This window comes from Arachis ipaensis, chromosome B3 (assembly GCF_059453495.1).
Source record: "Arachis ipaensis isolate K30076 ecotype BB chromosome B3, ASM5945349v1, whole genome shotgun sequence".
NCBI lineage: Eukaryota > Viridiplantae > Streptophyta > Magnoliopsida > Fabales > Fabaceae > Arachis > Arachis ipaensis.
The window spans coordinates 127,034,432-127,056,561 of record NC_142438.1 but is presented as its reverse complement, the minus strand read 5'-3'; the positions used below and the strand labels follow the sequence as shown (position 1 = coordinate 127,056,561).

Here is a 22,130-nt window from a genome sequence, read left to right as displayed (position 1 = left end):
GACAAAGGGAGACCGAAAAGAACCTAAAAGAGGAGATGGAACGGCGAAAAGAGTTAGAAAGAAAACTCTTGAAGTTAGAATCCTCCCTCAAAGGTCGGAACCCCCGTGATGATCGAGAGGAGTCGCCCCTAGGAGGGGAGGACCCCTTCAGCGAGGACATAATGAGGGCAAAAGTTCCGAGGAACTTCAAAAGCCCCGATATGGACCTCTATGACAGAACCACAGATCCGAAGCATCACCTAAGCAATTTCAAAAGTCGGATGTATCTGGCTGATGCCTCCGACGCTACGCGATGCAAAGCTTTCCCGACTACCCTGTCGAAAGCAGCGATGAAGTGGTTTGACAGCCTCCCCCCGAGGTCAGTCACCAGTTTTGAAGACCTCTCAAGGAAGTTCTTGATGAGGTTCTCTATCCAGAAGGACAAAGTAAAACATGCGCCAAGCCTCCTGGGGATAAAGCAAGAGGTCGGAGAATCCTTACGAGCCTATATGGAAAAGTTCAACAAAGCATGTTTAGAAATCCAAGACCTGCCCACCGAGGCAGTCGTTATGGGGTTGGTCAATGGGCTTAGAGAAGGTCCCTTCTCACAGTCCATATCAAAAAGGCACCCCACCTTCTTAAGTGATGTACAGGAAAGAGCTGAAAAGTACATCAACATGGAGGAGAATGCTAGGCTGAGAGATTCGAGTTGGCGACCTGGGCATCTGCCCTCAACAAAAGAGAGGGAGAGGGAGTCCAAGAAGAAGGAAGAACTCGGTCTCGATAGACCAAGGAAATATCACTGTTATACTCCTCTAAAGGTTTCCATAGCGGATGTATACAGAGAGATTTGCAATACTGAAAGGCTGCCACCTCCCAGGCCCATTAAAAATAAAAAAAGGGGGAGTCGCGGCGACTACTATGAGTACCATAAAATATATGGTCACTCGACAAATGACTGTTACGACCTTAAAAATGTGATAGAAAAGCTGGCTAGAGAAGGCCGGCTCGACAGATATCTCATAGAAAGGTCAGACGGTCATGGGAAGAGAAAACGAGACGATATGGATAGAAGAGACCCACCACCGCAGACTCCAGAGAGACATATCCATATGATCTCAGGAGGATTCGGGGAGGGGGACTCACCAAGTCCTCCCGCAAAAGACATCTCAAGCGAGTCTACCAGGTCGGAGAAGAGTCATCCGACCTCCCCACCATTTCATTCACAAGAGAAGATGGGCAAGGAATAATCCCCGGGCATGATGACCCAGTGGTAATTACTATGATCCTAGCCAATGCCCATCTCCACAGAACCCTAGTAGATCAAGGGAGCTCAGCGGACATCCTTTTCAAGCCCGCTTTTGACAAACTAGGGTTGGATGAGAAAGAATTAAGAGCCTACCCCGACACCTTGTACATACTAGGCGACACACCAATAAGACCACTAGGATTTCTACCCCTACACACTACCTTTGGAAAAGGGGAAAAATCTAAAACTCTGAGTATAGACTTCATAGTCATCGACGTAGGGTCAGCATATAATGCTTTGATCGACAGAGCTACCCTTAATCGACTCAGAGCGGTGGTGTCAACTCCGCACCTTTGCATGAAATTCCCGACCCCAGCAGGAATAGCAACGGTGAGGGGAGATCAGAAGTTGGCAAGAAAGTGCTACAATGAAAGCCTGAACCTGAGGGGAAAAGGCAAAGAAGTCCACACCATAGAGCTCGGCGGTGCAAGGGCCCGAGAAGAGCTGCGACCACAGCCGGAAGGAAAAACTGAGGAAATACAGGTCGGCAAAGAGGAAGGAAAAAACACCAACATAGGAGCCAACCTAGGGGAAACCCTAAAGCAAGGGTTGATTAAGCTCCTAAGAGACAATTCCGACCTCTTTACCTGGAAAGCCTCCGACATGCCCGGGATAGACCCCGAGCTCATGTCCCACAAGCTCTCGGTATACCCAGGGTCCCGACCTATACAACAAAGAAGACGCAAGCTCGACCCGGAACGAGCCCTAGTAGTAGAAGAACAAGTACAGGCACTCTTAGAAGCTGGCTTCATCAGAGAAGTTAAATATCCAACATGGCTAGCCAATGTAGTGCTAGTCAAAAAGCAAAATGGCAAATGGAAAATGTGTGTCGACTACACCGACTTAAATAAGGCATGTCCCAAGGACCCTTATCCACTACCAAGTATTGATACCCTAGTAGACTCTAGCTCGGGATATCAATACTTATCGTTCATGGATGCCTACTCGGGGTATAACCAAATCCCGATGTATGAGCCCGACCAGGAGAAAACATCATTCATCACGCCCAGAGCTAATTTCTGTTACGTGGTCATGCCATTTGGATTGAAAAATGCAGGGACCACATATCAGAGGCTGATGAATAAGGTGTTCGCTTCTCACCTTGGAAAGCTTAATGGAAGTCTATGTAGACGACATGCTGGTGAAAACCAAGAAAGAGGCCGACCTCTTAACAGACCCCTCGCAAGTATTTGACACCATAAGGTCACACGGGATAAGGCTAAATCCCGCAAAGTGTACCTTCGCAGTGGAAGCTGGAAAATTTCTAGGGTTTATGCTGACACAAAGGGGGATCGAAGCAAACCCCGATAAGTGTAGAGCTATCCTGGAAATGAAAAGCCCGACTTGCTTAAGAGAGGTCCAGCAGCTAAACGGCCGACTTGCAGCCCTCTCCAGATTCTTGGCAGGATCAGCACTAAAATCTCTTCCACTGTTCTCCTTATTGAGAAAGGGATGTCAGTTCGAGTGGACACCTGAATGCGAAGAGGCGTTCCAAGAATTCAAAAGATTCTTGAGTCAACCTCCGATTCTGACCCGACCCGTAGTTGGAGAAGACCTCGTCCTATACTTATCTGTAGCAGACAAGGCTGTCGCGTCAGCCCTGATAAGAGAAGACGAGGTCGGTCAGCATTCAGTGTATTTCATCAGCAAAGTTCTACAAGGCCCCGAGCTAAGGTACCACAAGCTAGAGAAGTTTGCCTACTCCTTAGTGGTAGCCTCACGAAGGCTACAGCCTTACTTTCAAGCTCATACAATAAGAGTCCGCACGAACCAACCCATGAAGCAAATCCTCCAAAAGACGGATGTTGCATGGAGAATGGTTCAATGGGCAATAGAGCTCTCCGAGTTCGACTTGAGGTATGAAACTCGGACGGCAATTAAAGCCCAATGCCTTACCGACTTCGTAGCAGAATACGCAGGAGATCAAGAGGAAAAGCCAATTACATGGGAACTCTATGTAGATGGATCCTCAAATAAGACAGGGAGCGGTGCAGGCATAATATTAGTGGACGAAAGGGGAACCCAAATAGAGGTTTCCCTCAAATTTGAATTCCCAACCTCAAATAATCAGGCAGAGTATGAAACCCTGATTGCCGGGTTGAAGCTGGCAGAAGAAGTCGGTGCTACAAAAGTGATGGTATATAGCGACTCCCAAGTGGTGACCTCCCAGATAAGTGGAGAGTATCAGGCAAAAGACCCAAATATGAAGAGGTACTTGGAAAAAAACTTTGGAGCATCTTGGGCGCTTTGCAGAAACCGAGATCAAACATATAACTCAGAATCTAAATAGCAGAGCAGACGCCCTATCCAAGTTAGCAAGTACCAAGCCAGGAGGGAACAACAGAAGCCTGATCCAGGAAACTCTCTAGGAACCCTCTGTGGTAAAAACGGAGGAAAAGCAAGTGGTCCTTGAGGTAACCGGACTAAACCTCGGATGGATGAACCCCTTGGTCGAATACATGAAATTCGACATCCTCCCCAAGGAGGAAAAAGAGACTAAGAAAATCCGGAGGGAAGCACAACACTACACTCTGGTGAAAAATATTCTCTATAGAAGAGGGATATCAACACCATTGTTAAAATGCGTACCGACCTCGAGAACCACTGAGGTATTAGAGGAGGTCCACAGTGGGATCTGCGGAAATCATCTCGGAGCCAGGTCACTCGCTAGGAAAGTAATCCGAGCTGGATTCTATTGGCTGACCTTGCAGAGAGATGCCAGGGAATTTGTGAAAAAATGTCAATCATGCCAAATGCATGCAAATTTCCACGTGGCTCCCCCTGAAGAACTAATCAGTATAACTTCCCCATGGCCCTTTGCAAAATGGGAGATGGACCTGTTAGGCCCTTTCCCCCAGGTCCCGGGACAAGTCAAATACTTGATTGTGGAAATAGACTACTTCACAAAATGGATAGAAGCAGAACCACTAGCATCCATCACAGCCCAGAGAAGTCGAAGGTTCCTTTACAGAAATATTATCACAAGGTATGGGATACCATGTTCCATCACTACAGATAATGGAACCCAGTTCACCGACTCTACCTTCAGAAGCCTGGTGGCCAGTATGAAGATTAAACACCAGTTCACCTCGGTGGAGCATCCGCAAGCAAATGGACAAGCCGAGGCAGCCAACAAAGTCATACTGGTAGGGCTAAAGAAAAGGCTACAAGATGCAAAAGGAGCCTGGGCTGAGGAGCTCCCACAAGTGTTATGGGCTTACAGGACAACGCCCCAATCCACCACTGGAGAAACGCCCTTCCGATTAGTCTATGGCGTAGAAGCCATGATACCAATAGAAATCAGCGAACAAAGTCCAAGGGTGATTCTCCATGATGAGATCGGAAACATACAAGGGCACAAAGAGGAGCTCGATTTGCTCCCCGAAGTCCGAGAAGAAGCCCAGATAAGAGAAGCAGCGCTGAAGCAAAGGATGACTACAAGATACAACAAAAAAGTCATTCGAAGAACCTTCACCCCAAATGACTTGGTCTTGATCAGAAACGACATTGGAGTCAACAAATCAGGGGAAGGAAAACTCGCTGCTAATTGGAAGGGACCATACAAAGTCAATGAGGTCTTAGGAAAAGGTTATTATAAAGTGACCGACCTGAATGGCACCGAGTTACCAAGGTCGTGGCATGCTTGTAATATGAAAAGGTACTACAGTTAAAAGCGAACTCTACTCCCTGATGTACTCTTTTCCCAACTTCACGATTTTTTCCCAAACATTAGAGGGTTTTTTCTGAAGAAGGGTTTTTAATGAGGCATCATAGTAGAGGCTAAGGGGGGAAAATTATTAAAAACCCTTAGTAGCAGTAAAGTACCTTCCCCAAATTAATAAAGATCTTTTTACAATATCTCTTATAAATTCCTTCTCGTTTATTTTTTCTTCTACGAAACGCGCCGACTTAAGCTCGACAAAACGTGAAAATACCATGAACCGACCTAGATGGTCGTCAGGATAAAACGACGAGGTACAAGTCGGTGTAAAGAGGTTATAAAAGTTGATCGTGAGAAACTCGGAGACATTCCGACTTATAAGTCGAAATGAAAAACCGAGTAGAAAAGAAAATGCATCGCAAAAATAATCTAAGTCATAGGAACTCAATAAATCACAAAGTTGAGTATAAGGAATAGAAAAAGAGATCGAAAAACCTATTAAACCGTAAGTATTGTCCTGAAGTCCTTAGAGAAAAGGAACCCAAAAGGACAGACAGCTAGGAAAAAGGTTTTCAAAACTGAAAAGATCAAAAAGGGTTTTTTCAAAAACTGAAGTCAGAAAAGCATACACGCAAAAGGTAACTAAGACCCTTATCCAAAAAAGGGTATTTTTCGAAACTCAAAACCCTTATCCAAAAAAGGGTACTTATAAATATTTTGTTTACGGCCTTAAAAGGCCAGAAGAAATTATTCAATCACCACCAACACAAACAAAGAAAGAGTTTAAAAAAGGGGGACCCACAGGCCGGGCCCCATATAGCCAATAAAGTTATTTTTTTCGGAAGAAGAGTAGACGGATCACCACCAGAGCCAGGAAGAGTAGCCGGAGCAGCGTCAGGACCAGGGAGAGAGGCATCCATAGGAGATGGAGAGGAAGTCGGAGGAACCTTTGAAGAGCTCGGAGCATCCTTTGAGCGAGGAGGGGACTCAATAATCCTCTGCCCCCGAGTCTTCAAGTCTGACTCAGAAACAACTTGGGGGGCAGGAGGAGACACTATGGCACCATCAATGACGACCTTGTCAGGATCTAAAGGAGAGAGATCCAAGCCAGGAGCAATGACTCCGACTTGCTCCTTAAAAATCCTCCAGGCCTCTTCAGATCCCTCGGCAATAGAGTCCTCCAACTCGGCATAGGCAATCCGAGCATTTAGCAGATCTTTTTTCACAACCACAAGGTCCTCAAAAAGGCTTGAATAGCTCTCCTGCGCCTTCAGCCTTAAACCGACCTCCATGTTGCACTGGGCCTGCAACTTGCTCTCCTTCTCCTGGAGACCCTTCCTCTCCTCCTCTAGTTTGGCGACCTCCTCCTTCAACTTCTTCTCATGTTCTTGATATAAAAGAAGTCTCTCCTCCAACTCTTTAGCCCTCGAGGACGAACCAAGAGAGCTAAGAGGAGTCTTCTCGAAAATATCAAGAAATTTGGTGCACACCGCCGCCGCCCTGATACTCTCCTGAGCCAGAATAGTGAGGTGGTTCCGGATAGAAACATCATCCAAGCCTATACGGACATGAGGATAGATGTACTTCCGGATAAATTCAGGGGCATCCACCTTGGCTTCACCCTCGAAAGAAGAACTAGGCTCTAAAGCCTTGCGCTTCTTCCTTTCAGGCTCAGGGGAGGATCGGGGGGGAGGGGACGGCTGAGAAGGAGCAGAAGAGGAGATAACAATAGGTTCAGAAGGGGTCCCCAAACTACGGGAAGAAGAGGAAGGAGGAGGAAGAGAGGAGCTAGTTACCCTGGCGCCACCGGTCCTGGCGCGAGACCTTGCCTTGGCCTCCTGAACCCTTTGGTAAGACTCATTTGAATTCTTCCTCGCCATCTCTGCAAAAGAGAAACAATTAGTAAAACAAGTCGGTAACTACAAGTCGGTAACCACAAGTCGGAAACAAAGTGGATAAGTAAAAGCTACCTAATTGCGACTGGACGAAGGATGGCGCCCCCTGGAGAAATTTTTTAGTGTCCAAATATGGGGCCCTCCCCCACACTTCTCGGAGGAACCCCACAATGGCTGCCTCCACTTCGTCCAGGTCATCCAGACCATATTTCTCACAGGGGGAGGCCTCCAGCCAGTATAGAGGAAAGCGAGGAGAAGAATTCTCATCCAAGAAAAAGAGGTGGTGACCCTCTACAGCTTGCACTTTGAAAAAATAATTTTTGAAGTCATGGAAAGATTCATCAAAAAGGGTGAAGACCCTCCGACCTTGTATAGCCCGGAAGGACACCCATTGTTGTTTATTATTTTGCCCACTGAAGGGCTTAGTTATATGGAAGAGAAAAAATAAAATCCTCAAGGAAGTCGGAAAGTCTAAAGCATGGCTGACAAATTGATAAATTTTCAGAAAACCCCAAGAATTGGGATGAAGCTGGGTAGGTGCAACACGGCAGTGGCGTAAAACATCAATCTCAAAGTCAGAAAAGGGAAGGAAAACGCCCAGGCGGGTAAGCATGCTCTCATACATGAAAAAGAAATGAGGGGCTGCCTCCGAAGCCCTCCCAAAACAGACCCGGTCTTCTGGACCCGAGGCAAGTAGTTCATACTTCGGCTCATCCTCATCAGAGGTGCAGAGCCGGTGGTGAGTGCGAAGATCAGTAAGAAAATCAGTGTCGACCCAAGGTTCCTCTCCCAGGACTGTGACATCAACCCACTGAGCAAGACTTTCAACAGAAGACATTTTCTTTCTTTGAAAAAAGGGTTGGTAAAACCTACAAAAGGAAAAAAGAAAAGAAAATCAAAAACACGGTCTCTAAGGGGGAAGTACGGAATCAAACAGAGGTCTATGGATCAACCTACCCATCTAAAAAATAAAAGCATAAAGCATGTCGTTAAAGGAAAAGAAGAAAAATCTAACCTTTATCCAAAAAAGGTTGGAGGAAATGAAAGCCTTCAAACGCACGAATGCTTCACGAACAGGTGGAGAGGAAATTTGAAAAATCGCAGAAACGAAACAATGAAAGAGAGGGAAAGTATTTATAAACACGTTAGGGGCATAATGGTAAAAATGGGGCAGTCATTAATGGGTGCACCGTTACCAAGGTAATCAATACCAGTCACGAAAGTCACGTCGGTTCCAAACAAACACGTCGGTTCCCTCCCAAGTCGGCTGCGTTCCCAAGTAGAATACTCGAACCCAAAATCTTAAAAGAAATTGGGCTCGAGTAGGGGCACTGTTCATACCCTGGCCCAACGATAAGGCCCAGGTACAAATAAAAGGCCCAATCCGAAGGGTTGAGCCTCACCTAGCACCAACCTTCCTCCTGCAAAGTCGGTTCTTACCACGACTTACCCTAAAGAAGTCGGGGACGAGAATTAGCTGGCAGATAAACATTCGTTTGAATGAGTAACTGCCCCTAGAATCTCTCTAACCACTTCCAAGAGCCATATCTTAACCTCCCTGAGATAAAGGGACGGTTAACACCCTAAAAAAGTGGCACTACTTCAACGGTGGTTATTGGTTCACCACTATAAATACACTGACACCTCTCAGGTATCTCTAAGTCCCAATACTCTCTAGACCTGCTCACACCCTTGCTGACTTAGGCATCTGAGTGTCTTTGCAGGTACCACCCCCATTCGTTCATACTCACAAGTCGGACGGAGGCCCCCAAGGCGAGGCCCGCTCGAAGGCTTCCTTCCTCAGACGATTGGGCCAACCCAGCGAGTCCAGCCCAACAATCTCCGGTTACCCATCGTAACAATTATATTGCATAAAAATCAGCTATAAAATTGTTTATTAACTATTATGTATTTGTGTATAAATATATTTATTGTTTAATTCATTTTCAATATGTATTTTGTATTTCAATATGTATTCTATACGGGTAGTTACTTTTTATATACATATAGTATAATTATTGTTATAATTATATTTTATTATTGTAAAATATGATTAGTCTTCAAAATATATAATTTACACATTAAAACACTAAAATAATAATTTAAATAATAATATATAATATATAATTCTATTTTTTAGGTTTCATATTTTTTAAAAAATTGAGTAATTTTTTTTAACAATACAACCGAAATATCTGTTATATATATATATATATATATATATATATATATATATATATATATCACTAAATAATTATTTATAAATTCACTCTTCATACAATCAAAAGTAACTCTCATGATATTTATAGTTGAAAAAAGATAAATAATATCTTTTGAGTTTATTTTTAAAAAAGAACACTAATCTTATTTAAATTGAAAATTGATAATTCTAATAAGCATCCATATGAAATTCTTAAACGATTATTAAGTATTAAAAGTTGAATAAAAAAATATTGTGGGATCAAATTCAATAATCTAATGGAAGCAAATAAATATTATTATCATATACTACTCGACAAAATTTCAAATTGTAGTGAGAGCAAGTGGCCCATTACAATATATATAGGTCGGTCCCTAGTTGTATACTTTCTTATTGTCAATAAAAGTTAATTATTTTTGCATTAAACATCGTGCATCTTACAAAGTTGCTAAGTCAACTTACGTAAAAGAGGAAAAGAGGAGTCATATTTGCTTCTCGGACATAAGTAATATAAACTTGGTCGATATTTTGTGTCATAGTCCAAAAACCAAAATCCAAACAAAATATATATAAATTTAAAACAGTTAATTGTATTTCAACTTCCGTCCAAGACATGTATTGCACTATGATTGAAGTGCTGTGTGGTGGTTTTTCTTTGCGCCAAAAATATATAGAGGCAGAGAAAAAGAATATGAGAAAACTACTGAATAAAATGGTAGTTGTGGTGTGCTTATTGTTACAACTTACAAGTTAGAACGTGGTGCCCATCATTCCTTGTCATATAATAAGCATGCATGCTTCTTAATCCTTCTTATAAAACTATTAAATAAGTGGTAACATAGCAACCCCTTTAGTGAATTGTGAGTATGGTGGGCGCATGTGGCGGATATCAGCATATCCACATTCCATAATCCATCGTGTTTTGGCCTGATAGCTAGGTGAAACTTTCTTTCAAGTGACAAATATAAAATCTGAATCGAATATTGTGTTTTTCTTTTTTTTATTTTTGATTGTTCAATACCTAGACTACTAGCAATGGAATGAATGTGAGAATTTGAATTCAGGGAACAAATAAATAAATCGTTTTTGCTTCGGTGTGTATTCCCATCCACCATTGACATGTGTTAGATGTTGATCAATAATTGGATTAGCCTTGAACCATCTACTGCATTTATGGTCTAAGATAGTACACATTACACAACCAAATAAGGCAAGATACACTGTTCAATCAATTTCCCTTTTATCACATAATCACGCAACAAATATATTAACCTAACATTTCAGTCATACATGTTACTGGTACTACTCCATTCAAATGTGCATGACAAAGTTCACTGACCATCATTATTAGTACTTACAATGTTTTGGCAAGAAAATAGGCACAAATAATAGAGTGTGTTGTCTAATGATGAGTCAAAAACTGATGATTGATGATGTAGCCAATAATGCTGTGGGTTCCAATTTCCAAATGAATTCATACATCCAGCTGTAACTTGATTCAAATAAAAAAAGTTGCTTTTTGTGTACATTTACATAGCTTTATGTATTTAGGCCCCTGTTTGGTAAATGTGTCACTCTCGTGACAGTTATAAAGTAATAAAAATTAAAAAGACACAAATTTATTAAGAAAAGATAAGAGATACATAAACAAGAAAATTTGACTGAGTAAATGTGAACTAGAAGCAAAGAAGAACGACAGAGGCAGAGACCATGAAGCCATAGATGAAGATCAAGAAGGCAAAATGAAGAGCCCAATTCCTCTTGAACTTACCAAAGTAGGAGTCAGGTGGTTCCTGGTAGTGAATTTCAAAGTCATCCTCAGCAACAAAGTCAGTGTTGGCAAGTCTTAGCTTCATGTCCCTGAGCTTCTCGGTGGCCAAGCCAAGTGTGAGCTTGTGGCACCTCCTCTGGTACTTGAATCCATTGATGCACCTCAGGGTCTGTGCCACGGAGACGTAGAACATGAGGTGTGCGATGGAGAGGAGAGTGATGGGGATCCAGCAGTGGCGGCATTGGAGGCGCTGCGGTGACTGAGAGAGTGCCAAGAAGACGAGTGAGAGGAAAATGAAGAGCAGCTGGAAGAGCTTCTGGAGCTCTTTCTTTTGGAGGTCAATGGCGCGCTTCTTCTCCAGCGTCTTCTCGAAGTGAAGCTGGATTATGGTGTTCAATGCTTGCAGTGCTGTTTCCTTCGGTACACCTTCACCTTCGTACTCTGCCATTGATGCTCCTCACTTCAATACAGATAACAAAAATGAACGTTGCCCTTTGCTCCCTCTCCTTTATTGGGACAACAAACAATTATTTGGATTTAACTAAGTTCTGCCAAGGACATATTTTAAAAATATAATAATCATTTTTATAAAATATTTATTTTTATAATATACTTAACCTATCTACTCAAACTTATTTGCACTTATTGGAGAGAGTAAAAGCAAAATGTTGGGAGTAAATGGAGAGAACTCGAATGTCGAATCTCCAAGTTGGATGTATATGCAACGGTTAAAAATATAATAATGGGCCGGACACAAATATTGAGGTTGGAACTTGAAAATTGAAATCTCTCTGCCATTTACCACTTGCCATTCATTCATACTATCCAAATGGTCCACTGTCCAAGCTTTTCCGTTCAAAAATTAAGTTTTTTATATTTCATATACTGTATTTGCATTAAAAACATAAGAAAAATAAATTCTTTTTTAGTATTTTTAACAAGTATATTTAATTAATTATTGAAAAATTAAATATAAAATACGATGTATATTTTTGCTTCTTATTCATCATAAGTACTATATCCACCATGCATTTGTTTTGGTTTGCATAAACGAAACGATAGTTTTGGTTTGCATAAACGGCAAACGATAGTGTTAATAACTTAAATGCCACATTAGTATGGAAGTAGCGTATTTCTTTTTCATAAACCAACTTCTTCATGGATATTGTATTGCACTCTGGCTAATAACACTATTTAAATAAAAATTAATTTTGATGTACTATAAGTGTAAAATAATTTTACATATACATTTAATTACGTAATGTCATATCAGTAAAAATAACTATCTTTTACATTGACCTTATGAATGGTCATCCAAAAGAACGAATGTGATTATACGACTGTATAAAACACTTTACTCTGTCAGTGCATCAAAATTAAACTCTTTAAATAAATTGAATATTCCAAAGTATACCATCGGATATTTGTAAATCAGGTTAGCCCTTTACAGTTGGAAAAAGAAAGTATAAAGGGATTTGATTGATACAAGGTAAGGGTAAAATGGCAATTAGTGAGTACTAATACTCACAATGCAACAGTAATTATAATCAACATAACACAACTTTTCAGCCCTAGTTTCTATCAAGAAAAAAAAAGGGGGCAAAATACTTAAAAATGGATTAATAAAAATATACATGTCTAACTCAAACCTATCGAGTTATGTTAAGACGACCTAACCTTTTTAAACTCATCTTTAACTCCTTATTCCTTCACTAAAGGATGGATGAAGAGTGAACTCACCATCAAAGCAAGTTCCACACTCTATCTTATGATGATGTAGTGATGAGTCAAAGTATGAGTTTTTAAAAATTGTCACCCCAACATTTATCCTAAATAAAATACTACTTAACCTTGAGGATTACGACTTCTATCTTCAATTTTTTCCAGCACAAAGATATTACCCTTGTTGTCCCTTCCAATCCTCATGGTGTCATCAACATATCTATGAGAAAGATCGAAATAAGAAACAACAAGAATTTTCATCAATGATAGAATAAAAGACAGAAAAACAGCAAGTTTCACAGCCCTTTAGTTTGTCCATGATATGATCTTAGGATACGTGATTTCCAACCATCCCTCTGGATTGAAGATGCCCAACAGAAGATTATAGTTTTTCCGGAATACATGCATCAACTGTGAATGCAAGGAAGAAAGTAATTTGAACTTGGAAAAATCAGACAAATATTCAAATCCGATTAATTAGGCTAGAGAAAAAATGCAGTATCTAATAGCATTACCTGATCAGGAGTAATGGTGGAGCTTGCAAAGTTGATGTCAACCCTCTGTGAATTTCAAGTATTATCCAATTAGGTAGTTACTCAGCAGCAATAGTTATAGATTACAGAGAAATAAATTAAGATTGGTCAAACAAGAAGGTAGAGCTTTAACTGTTGCTGAAGCAATCTTGAAAGAAGCCTCAATACTAAGCTGTCCTGACAACAAACTCAACCCCTTTGCACTGAACTCGACCACGTTAACTGCTTTGCTCTCCATTTTAGAATCAAATGACCAATGCTCAAACTCAGTAGATAAAAGTTACAAAGATGAAATACTGGAAACACAGTTTGCATCTTCTAATGTCAAAGTTATATACAATCTCTCTACTCAAAATTTTGTAGTTTGTACCTTGGCTATGTCAATGGTTTGAAAAAACTCATCCAATGAGATAAAGTCTCTGAGGCCTAACTTGGTTCTCTTTGATCCCAGAATTGTGATTGTGCTATAAACAAGCCTCCAGCACCCAGCCACCTTCCATGTAATAGAAATTATTGATAGGGATAGCTCATAAATTGCAATCACAATCAGATATCAGATAATATAGGCAGAGTTGAAGTTACCTTGTCTAGTTCTAGAGTTGGCTCTGGAGTTGGATTCTGAGATTCTAGCTGCTGCACCAAACTCTCAATTTCAAATTTCTTGGCAGATGGGAGTCCAAAAATTCCCCTGTTGATTCCTTGAAACATATTTTTTATTGCAATTGATTTCAAACATATCACATACCCTTTCTGCATTGTTAAACAATGCTAAAAGCTTATAATGAAAAAGAAAAAGAAAAAGTAGATTCAATATTGTTGAAATGGGATACCTTCCACTGCCTGGTAAAGCTCCCTTTTCTTCTCAGCAAGTGTGTCATCCTTAACCAAGCCTGAGCCAAAGTTTTGTTCCCCAACTTTAACTATGGTGAAGGGTCTAAACCAGAGTGGTCTGTCACCAATTCTCAAGTTGTTCATCCTTGAAAGATTCTCAGGCGGAGCCAATCTTTGAAGATTCATTATATCCAAGGTTCTAAAAATCACAGGACTCACATGATAACCGGCCATTGAAGATTTAACTATAAGAGGCAGAAAATGAAGCACAGGATAAGATCATGGCCTGACCCTGCACGCGCCTCTATCTTGTTTTTGTTGATAAAGACTGTGGTTCCTATTATTAGTGCCATCATTTTTGCTCTATCGAAACAGTGAACATGCATTTAGAGCAAGGTTGCGGTTTGTGGATAGGGCTCTTGAGACATGTGGTTCAGAAATCAGAATCATGGCCACATAATGTGGTCCACGAGATACCTTATGCTTTGGTCTCTCACTTGCCGAACTCATTAAACTCCTTATCCTAACAGTGACGGCATGTTGGGACACATTTCTCTCTCTCAAAATCAAAGTGCAAGTGTTGCAAAAATAACAAAACTCAAACCAGGTAAAACTTTCGAGTTAAAAATGTAAAATTGTAAAATCTAGCTATCTAAGTTAATAAGTTCTTAGGTAGATTAAGTTCAATGGAAGAAGACTGCATCAGTATTCCTAGATTAGTTTTAAGATTGCTTCCACCTTTTAACAATTTTCATCATCTAAACCAAGCATCCTCAAGTCAAAAAAGAAATTAAAAACATGAATCATTTATAAGTTCATACATACTAATAATGTAAACTTGGGTTTAGTGAAGATACATACAACTAGAATCCATGGATTCTTATTTATACCCTATTATTGTAACTGAAAAGACATGATCCTAGGCAGCAGGATTTGCTTGGTTGGAGTCTTGCTGCAGCTGTTTCCACTGCTCTGGGGTGACAGCTTTCTTGACAGAGAGAGCATGAATCTCTTTCATTTCCTCCTCCAACGCAGCATTCACCATTCGATGCCTCTCCAGTAGCCTCTTGCCTTCGAATTCTTCTGATACAATCTCAACTACGAAACTTGCACCGCATCTAATACCGACATGAATTTTATTAGCTTTTCATCAACAAAACGGTTTAATAGCAAAAAATTCAAAGTAAAGTGAGGTTTTTTTACCCTCCAGATGTATCAACTACTTCCTGAAACAGAAATACAAAAAGTGTAAGAAAATAAAAGAATACCAAAATTAATAGTTTCCCAGGAAACATATCCAGTATAGATAAACAGAATCAAAGAGTGGTTGTTAGTGGTTGAAAAAAAGCAAATGAAAGAACCAGAATTCTACTTAGAAAAAATGCAGCGTGGAATGAATGATGCAAGAAAGAAACCCTTGGGAGAAGAAATTGAACGAAAACAAGTAGTGACATACCAGGTGAGTAGGGTTGAGTTTGGATTTCAAACAAGATTCAACTTGTTCCTTCGTCACACCCATCTCAGACGCTTATCACTTTCTGTTCCCCGTTTTCGGTTTTTTATATACGGAGTATGCGGCAAATTTACGCATTTTCTTAATTTCATTTTGCGTTATTCACAAGCAGATGTCATATCGGTGAACCGGCTGACCAGTACCGGTTCTTCAGGGTGGGCCGGTCTAATTTCAGAATGACAAACGAGAGAAACCCAAAGCCACAACCCACCCACACTGCCACACACACCATTTCCTTGTGTTGTGCTTGCTTATGAGTTATGACTTACAAAGAAAAGAAAAGGAAACGTAAGCTCATGTTATTTTCTTTCCTTTTTTTTTTTTTTGGGTCATTGATGCAGATCTTTGCGATTGAGGAAGTACGTGAGGGTACAATATTAAGCAGTTAAATTAGTAATTAGTGAGTTGTAGTTTAGGTCACATTATTAAATAATAATTCTGCATTTTCCCTAGGTTCACGAATTTGTGTATATGTATATGATTCAATCAACATAATGTCTCTTCCTTTTTTTGTTGGGACTTTCATTGAGGCATTGGACATGAAAAAAAGTTGTGTGTTTATGTGCGCTTGTGAAACTTCCAAGAAACACCTTCACATAAAAACCCAACCTCCCTTATGTAATCACTTACAATAAATGAAAAACCACTAAAACTAGTTAGTTAATTTAGTAATTTAGAGCATTAGTTTTTTATTTTTATTATTAATATGTATAAAATTTAAAATGATTGAATTTTATATTTACTTTGAAAAAATTTGATATTTCTGTGAATAGAGTAGGATAGGGTAGAGTTTAGAATTTTAGGGTGAGGGTAGGGTTAGGGTTGAGAGATTTTCAACTCGCGGGTAGGGTTAGGGTAGAGTCCAAACCTTATCCTACCCTACCCATTGCCAGTCCTAATATCAATTTTGTGTTGTTTTACTTAAATCACAGATTATTAATTGAGATCCTTAATTACTTCTTTTTCTTTGAATGATGGCCGATTTTTAAGAATGAAATCACTTAATTTTTTTGTCAAATTTTTCTTACAATATCATCAATTTTAATTATACATGAAATGCAAGATATATATAAACTTTTCTTTATAAAAATGACCAATATCCGACTACAAGTGAAATTTTTTATTTTAATGTAAGTATAAAATTTTTTAAGATTAAAAAATTATTAATTAATACAATAATAAAGAATTAAAAATAATATCATATCTAATACATTAGGAAACAAAATATCAATATAACTATGTAAATTACATTAATCACGAGATTTTGATGCATAAATAAAATTTAAAATATTATTCTATTCTCAAAATTCAATCTAAAAATTATGTTTAATAACTTAATTCACTTAATTAGAGTATATTTATTAGAATTATTTTTGTAACAACAACTAATGAAAATAAAATTTATTCAGGAGCAAATTTAAAATAAAATACTAGCAATTAAAGTGAATTTAATCAAGTATTAAAATAAAATAATGGTAAACAAGCCGTTGTATTAATATAGTAACATTATGAATTTGATTTGTTTATAGATTTATAATTGAGTCAAGGAAGAACGATAGCCAACTCGAACTTATTTCGTTAACAGTTTGCTAAGTTAAAGTGATGATGCTAATGGCAGATTTTGAATTTTAATTTGAACTTATATATTAATGTGAATTTAGTATGGTACCGAAAGAAAATTAAGATCTTTTTTATGACATAAAAGATAGCCAAAGTAAGAAAAGGAGAAAACAAAAATTTCAGTATCTAGGACGGAGACTGAGAGATTGACACTCAATATCATGTTTGTTGGTTCAAAGACTAGTACTAAAATTTTAGAATCTGTTCCCAAAATTTCAGAAAGTACCTCCAACAAGTGGGGACAAGGGACTAAAATTTGGTGGGATGAATACTGAAACTTTAATAACATTTTACACCTAAAATATTGTCATTTCAATTAATCAATTCCAAATTTACTTTGTGTACAAATTAAATTAGAGCTTCATTCTTATTTTAGTATCTGTCTTCCACTTTACACCAAATACAATACTGAGACTTATTTCAGTCTCAGTCTCTTAGTTTCTGTCTTTCAAGTTCAGTCTCTTAGTCTCTGTCTCTCAATCTCAGTCTCTGTCGCTCTTCCAAACGCTACCTAACATAATCGCTGACGAAAACAACGGCGAATATTATCTTATCCGCACGGTCACCGCATCGGATAAGATATCCACACTCTAAAAGGGTCGGTGTGGTTGTAGGATGCGACAAATTTTTTGTTGGTTTAAGATGGATACCAATCTAGAGAAACCATTTTATCAATACTCTAAAAATATATTTGTCTCTTGAATATGATAGAAAAATAGAGAAAAAATAGGTTTAAAAGAAATAAATAAATAAAAAAAACCTAAAAACATATTTTTTTTACAAAAAAGATTAATATATATAAAAAAATAAAAATAAAAAATATGAGATTTTATTAATAGTTGTAATATTATATTCTTTTAAAAAAAGGTAATAGGTTTGTTTTTAGTTTCTATAATTATGATTTTTACTTGTTAGCATCCTCTACATTATACCTTAATGACATCAATACATGTTCAAAGTATAACTATTTAAGATTTTTATTTGTCTATTGTATGATTGAAGTTAGAGTTTTTGTCCATTTCTATCACTGGATTCAAAAATTTTATAAGATTTAATTTTAAAAAATACTATAAAAGACTATCAGAGATATTTAATTATTAAAAAAGACCTTTAATATAAAAGTTATTAAGTAAGATTAATTTTTATAATATTTATAAAAATTAATTTTTTAAAATTTCGAATATATATGTAAACTATAGCCCACTTTATTTTTTTTATTTTTTTTTTATTATTATTATTATTATTATTATTATTTCGTTATTATAATTATTTATACATATTTTAAGTTAATATTGCCAATTTTTTTGTAAGGATTTATACCTATTTTTAAGTTGATTTGATTATGGGATTTTACAATATCACACAGAATTAGTATGTTATAATTGAATTGAGTTCTTTTCATAATTTCTTAAAGATAATAAATAAAAATATATAGATGTAAATTTTGAATAAAAAATACTTTATTCATTAGTATTTATTCGTTATATTTATTCATTAGTATTTAACTCTAAATTATAATTAAGAAAATATTAATTGCTAGGTTTGATTATCTAAACCGATCAATCGCGAATATGTATCCGCAGATCTGATCTGCATGTCCACATATTCGCACACCTATAAATGAAGAGTAAATTATTTGTACAATTATAGTATAATTAGTATAATTAGTATAATTAGTAATAAATTATATTATCTTTCTTCGAATAATATCATCTTTCTTCGAATAAATTAGTATATTATCTTTCTTCGAATAATATAATTAGTATAATTAGTAATAAATTAGAATATTATCTTTCTTCGAATAATATAAGGGTTTATCTATCTTGTACCCATATTAAAGTTATAAAATTAGAAAGAAAATCAAAAGAAGGGCAATTTACAGAAATAAAATGATTGAAGGAAACCTTTCCGCAAATATAATATTGGCAAACTCCAGACGCCAATGCAACAAACGCATTGTATGTAATCCGCTACACCCTATAGCGGAACCCAATTGCACGTAATCCGCTACAGGCTGTCACAAACTACGTTGAGGACTTCAATACTCATAAACCGCTACACCCTATAGCGGTTTATGACCAAATTGTGTTTGTGCATAATCCGCTACACTCTGTAGCGGATTATGAGTAGAGTGGGTGATTATATATACCGCGTGAGGCTGTAGCAGAAATCATTTGAAGTAATTTGGAAAGAAAGTTAGAGAGAGAAAGTAGAGAAAAGGGAGAGAAAATTCTTGAGCATTGGAAGAATGGAAGATGAACGGCGGTTGTACTGGCTCGACGGCGTTGCTCACGTAGCCGGAACCATCGATGAAGAGGTAAGTGTCTCTGTTTTCTTTTAATATTTTAATAACTGTATATTTTATTCAATATTAAGGAAGTAATTTATTAATTAGAAAGATAAAGACTTAGTTTAGCTTTTGGTTTGAACATGAAAATTTAAAATTTAAACTTTGACATTTAACATTTAATAGTAAAGGTAGAGAAGTAGGATTTTAAGTTGTGGATGATAAATTAGTAATTTTAAAACCCAAGTAGCTTAAGAATAGAAACATAAGCTATAATTTGGTGATGTCATTGTTAGAAATTAAGCCGGTGTTCTTTATTTCTGAAAATGCAGCCAACCCGATGTGTGTATAGCGTCCGTAGGCAACAGAATATGCCGTTACATGATAGGATCATATCTTACTTGGAGAGGGCTGGGTTGTATCACCTGGCTAGGCTGAATGCACATTGGTTCTAGTTAGATGAGCCTCTGGTCAGCGCATTTATCGAGAGGTGACGGCTTGAGACCCACACTTTCCATATGCCATTCAGAGAGTGTACTATCATGCTCCAGGATGTGGCATACCAGCTCGGGCTGCCCGTGGATGGCCAGGCTATTTCCGGGTGCATGACAGGCTTCCACCTGCACATCGAGGGGGCCAGACCGGCATAGGAGTGGTTTGAGGACTTATTTGGTGAGCTTCTGCCACTGGATAAGAGAAAGTTATACACAGTCCACTTCACATGGTTCCATGAGCGGTTCATGCCAACCCAGGTTCCGGACAATGCTATACTCAGAGGGTCGTTGCAGGCGCCGACTAGAGTTCCAGCGTCGGATATGCCGGATAACAGACGTGTGGAGCGGAGACGATGCATTGGGACACGTGCCACTGATCGCGAGTGGCGCTGGCTCGACGACATGATGCAGGAAGAGCAGGTTGGTGGTGATGACAGAGGCCAGGCAGATCATCGCCTTCGTCGATCTAGTGCTAGACGACGGGCTGCTCGTGCAGGACGAGCACCTCCCGTCCACCATGATGATGAGGCTGGATCGTCCCGTGGGCACCCTACTGACACTCAGGTTGGTGGCACTGCAGAGGCTAGTATGGGTGGTACACCTTTTACTCACGTATCTAGCTCTCAGGTACTGCATGAGTGTAGCACGCAGATGTTAGCTGATCTTGCTACCACTACTTTCACCATGGATTTGGACGATCAGCTGGCTGGACCCCAATTCTATGCAGATTTTGCTGAGATCATATGGGGTGACGACGTTCGTCAGTACCAGAGTCCGATTCCAGGTGGCCCGTCCAACCCTCCGGAGTATAGGCCACAGCTAGCGGATGTGCCGTCCTAGGTTCTTGAGACCCATGAATGAGCCCGCAGGTAGCCCGTACAACACTTGGTTCGGCATGGGGGGGGGGGGGACGCCACCATCTGCATTTGGAGTAGGGCTACATGAGGCTCCACCCGGAGATCGGCGAGCGGCCAGGGTTAGGCGTCCGACTTGATGTGGCATAGGTTCGCACCTACTTGGTCCATTCGGGGGTGACCATGATGTTGATGGTGTCCAACAGTAGCCCCCATTGTCTTATTTCCAACCGTTATCCTTATATGAATTATGACTTATTTATTTTCTGTTGGGGTTAACGACTTGTGACAGTTATATTTGTATGACTTATGTAGTTAACTTATTTTATGTTATTGTTAATGCCTGGTGGCTATTATTTTCGTACGACTTATTGCAAATGACGATTACATTCGTGCATTTTGCATCATCGGTTGTTACTATTACACAGGTATATATAATCACCCACTCTATTCATAATCCGCTACAGGGTGTAGCGGTTTATGAGTATTGAAGTCCTCAACGTAATCCGTGACAGCCTGTAGTGGATTACGTGCAATTGGGTTCTGCTACAGGGTGTAGCGGATTACATACAATTGTGTTTATTGCATTTGCGTCTGAAATTTGCCAATGTTGTATTTACGTAAAGGTTTTCTTCAATCATTTTATTTCTATAAATTGTCCTCAAAAGAATATCATATCCAATAATTAATTTGTTTAGATATCCAAATATCAAATAATTTAATATAATATTAATATATTAATTGGTAGTATAGTTGATAAATAGGACAAGACTATTTAATTTAATTTATTTGATATTAACTATATAATTTGATTTATTTAAAATTATAAGTCTTAAATGTTATATTATTTTCATTCTATTAGTGGATAATAATAATAATAATAATAATAATAATAATAATAATAATAATAATAATAATAATAATAATGTATGGACATAAGATTAGTTAACGAATTAAATTTTAATTATTATGTTTTATTTTTAACTCATATTTTTATTCATTAGTTATTTTATTTTTTATATTTACAGTAAATATTGAATATAAAAAAATATTGATTGTTATCTATTTTATTTATTTAGATTCATAATTAAATTTGATATAATTGTAGCAAGTATCTATAATTAATAATAACATGATACTATAACTTTAAGTTGTATAATATAATAAAAAAGAACGTAGCAATTTACATCTGCTTCCTATAGAGCAACAATATTATATATATTTATATATTTCTTCTTTTAGTTCTTTCCTAAAAATATTGGCACATAATTAATATAGATAACACATATACTAAGCAAGTATCTTCATTAAATTAATCATAAAGGTTAACAAAAGATAATGACATAATTTTTATCTAATTGTAGCAAGTATCTCCATTTAAAATATTGGCTAATTATTACCATGTACAGTGTGTGTGTGTGCGTGCGTATGTAATAGTGAATTGTAACAATTATTTATCAT

The 22,130-nt window shown here is 38.1% G+C and overlaps 3 protein-coding genes across 4 annotated transcripts; all 3 read right to left on the bottom strand.

Annotated features, from left to right (window-relative positions):
* Nucleotides 1-10,643: 10,643 nt before the first annotated feature.
* Nucleotides 10,644-11,403, bottom strand: LOC107634628 (uncharacterized). The gene has a single exon (XM_016338050.3). It carries the CDS (start codon nucleotides 11,261-11,263, stop codon nucleotides 10,721-10,723), a length of 543 nt encoding a protein of 180 aa, XP_016193536.1. The 5' UTR covers nucleotides 11,264-11,403; the 3' UTR covers nucleotides 10,644-10,720.
* A 778-nt stretch (nucleotides 11,404-12,181) lies between these two features.
* LOC107630966 (fibrillin protein 5 homolog) lies at nucleotides 12,182-14,542 on the bottom strand. 2 transcript variants are annotated; one of them, XM_016334261.3, is made up of 7 exons: nucleotides 13,901-14,542; nucleotides 13,653-13,768; nucleotides 13,441-13,563; nucleotides 13,204-13,302; nucleotides 13,053-13,097; nucleotides 12,875-12,948; nucleotides 12,182-12,757 (listed from the first exon to the last, which is right to left on the bottom strand). In XM_016334261.3, exons 1-7 carry the CDS (start codon nucleotides 14,133-14,135, stop codon nucleotides 12,661-12,663), a joined length of 789 nt encoding a protein of 262 aa, XP_016189747.1. In that variant the 5' UTR covers nucleotides 14,136-14,542; the 3' UTR covers nucleotides 12,182-12,660. The 2 variants fall into 2 exon arrangements, with proteins under 2 accessions (XP_016189747.1, XP_016189749.1); XM_016334263.3 differs by having other exon boundaries at nucleotides 13,653-13,820; nucleotides 13,901-14,211.
* A 149-nt stretch (nucleotides 14,543-14,691) lies between these two features.
* Nucleotides 14,692-15,879, bottom strand: LOC107630967 (protein BOLA2). Its single transcript, XM_016334264.3, has 3 exons — nucleotides 15,358-15,879; nucleotides 15,105-15,127; nucleotides 14,692-15,019 (listed from the first exon to the last, which is right to left on the bottom strand). Exons 1-3 carry the CDS (start codon nucleotides 15,418-15,420, stop codon nucleotides 14,821-14,823), a joined length of 285 nt encoding a protein of 94 aa, XP_016189750.1. The 5' UTR covers nucleotides 15,421-15,879; the 3' UTR covers nucleotides 14,692-14,820.
* Between the last annotated feature and the right edge of the window lie 6,251 nt (nucleotides 15,880-22,130).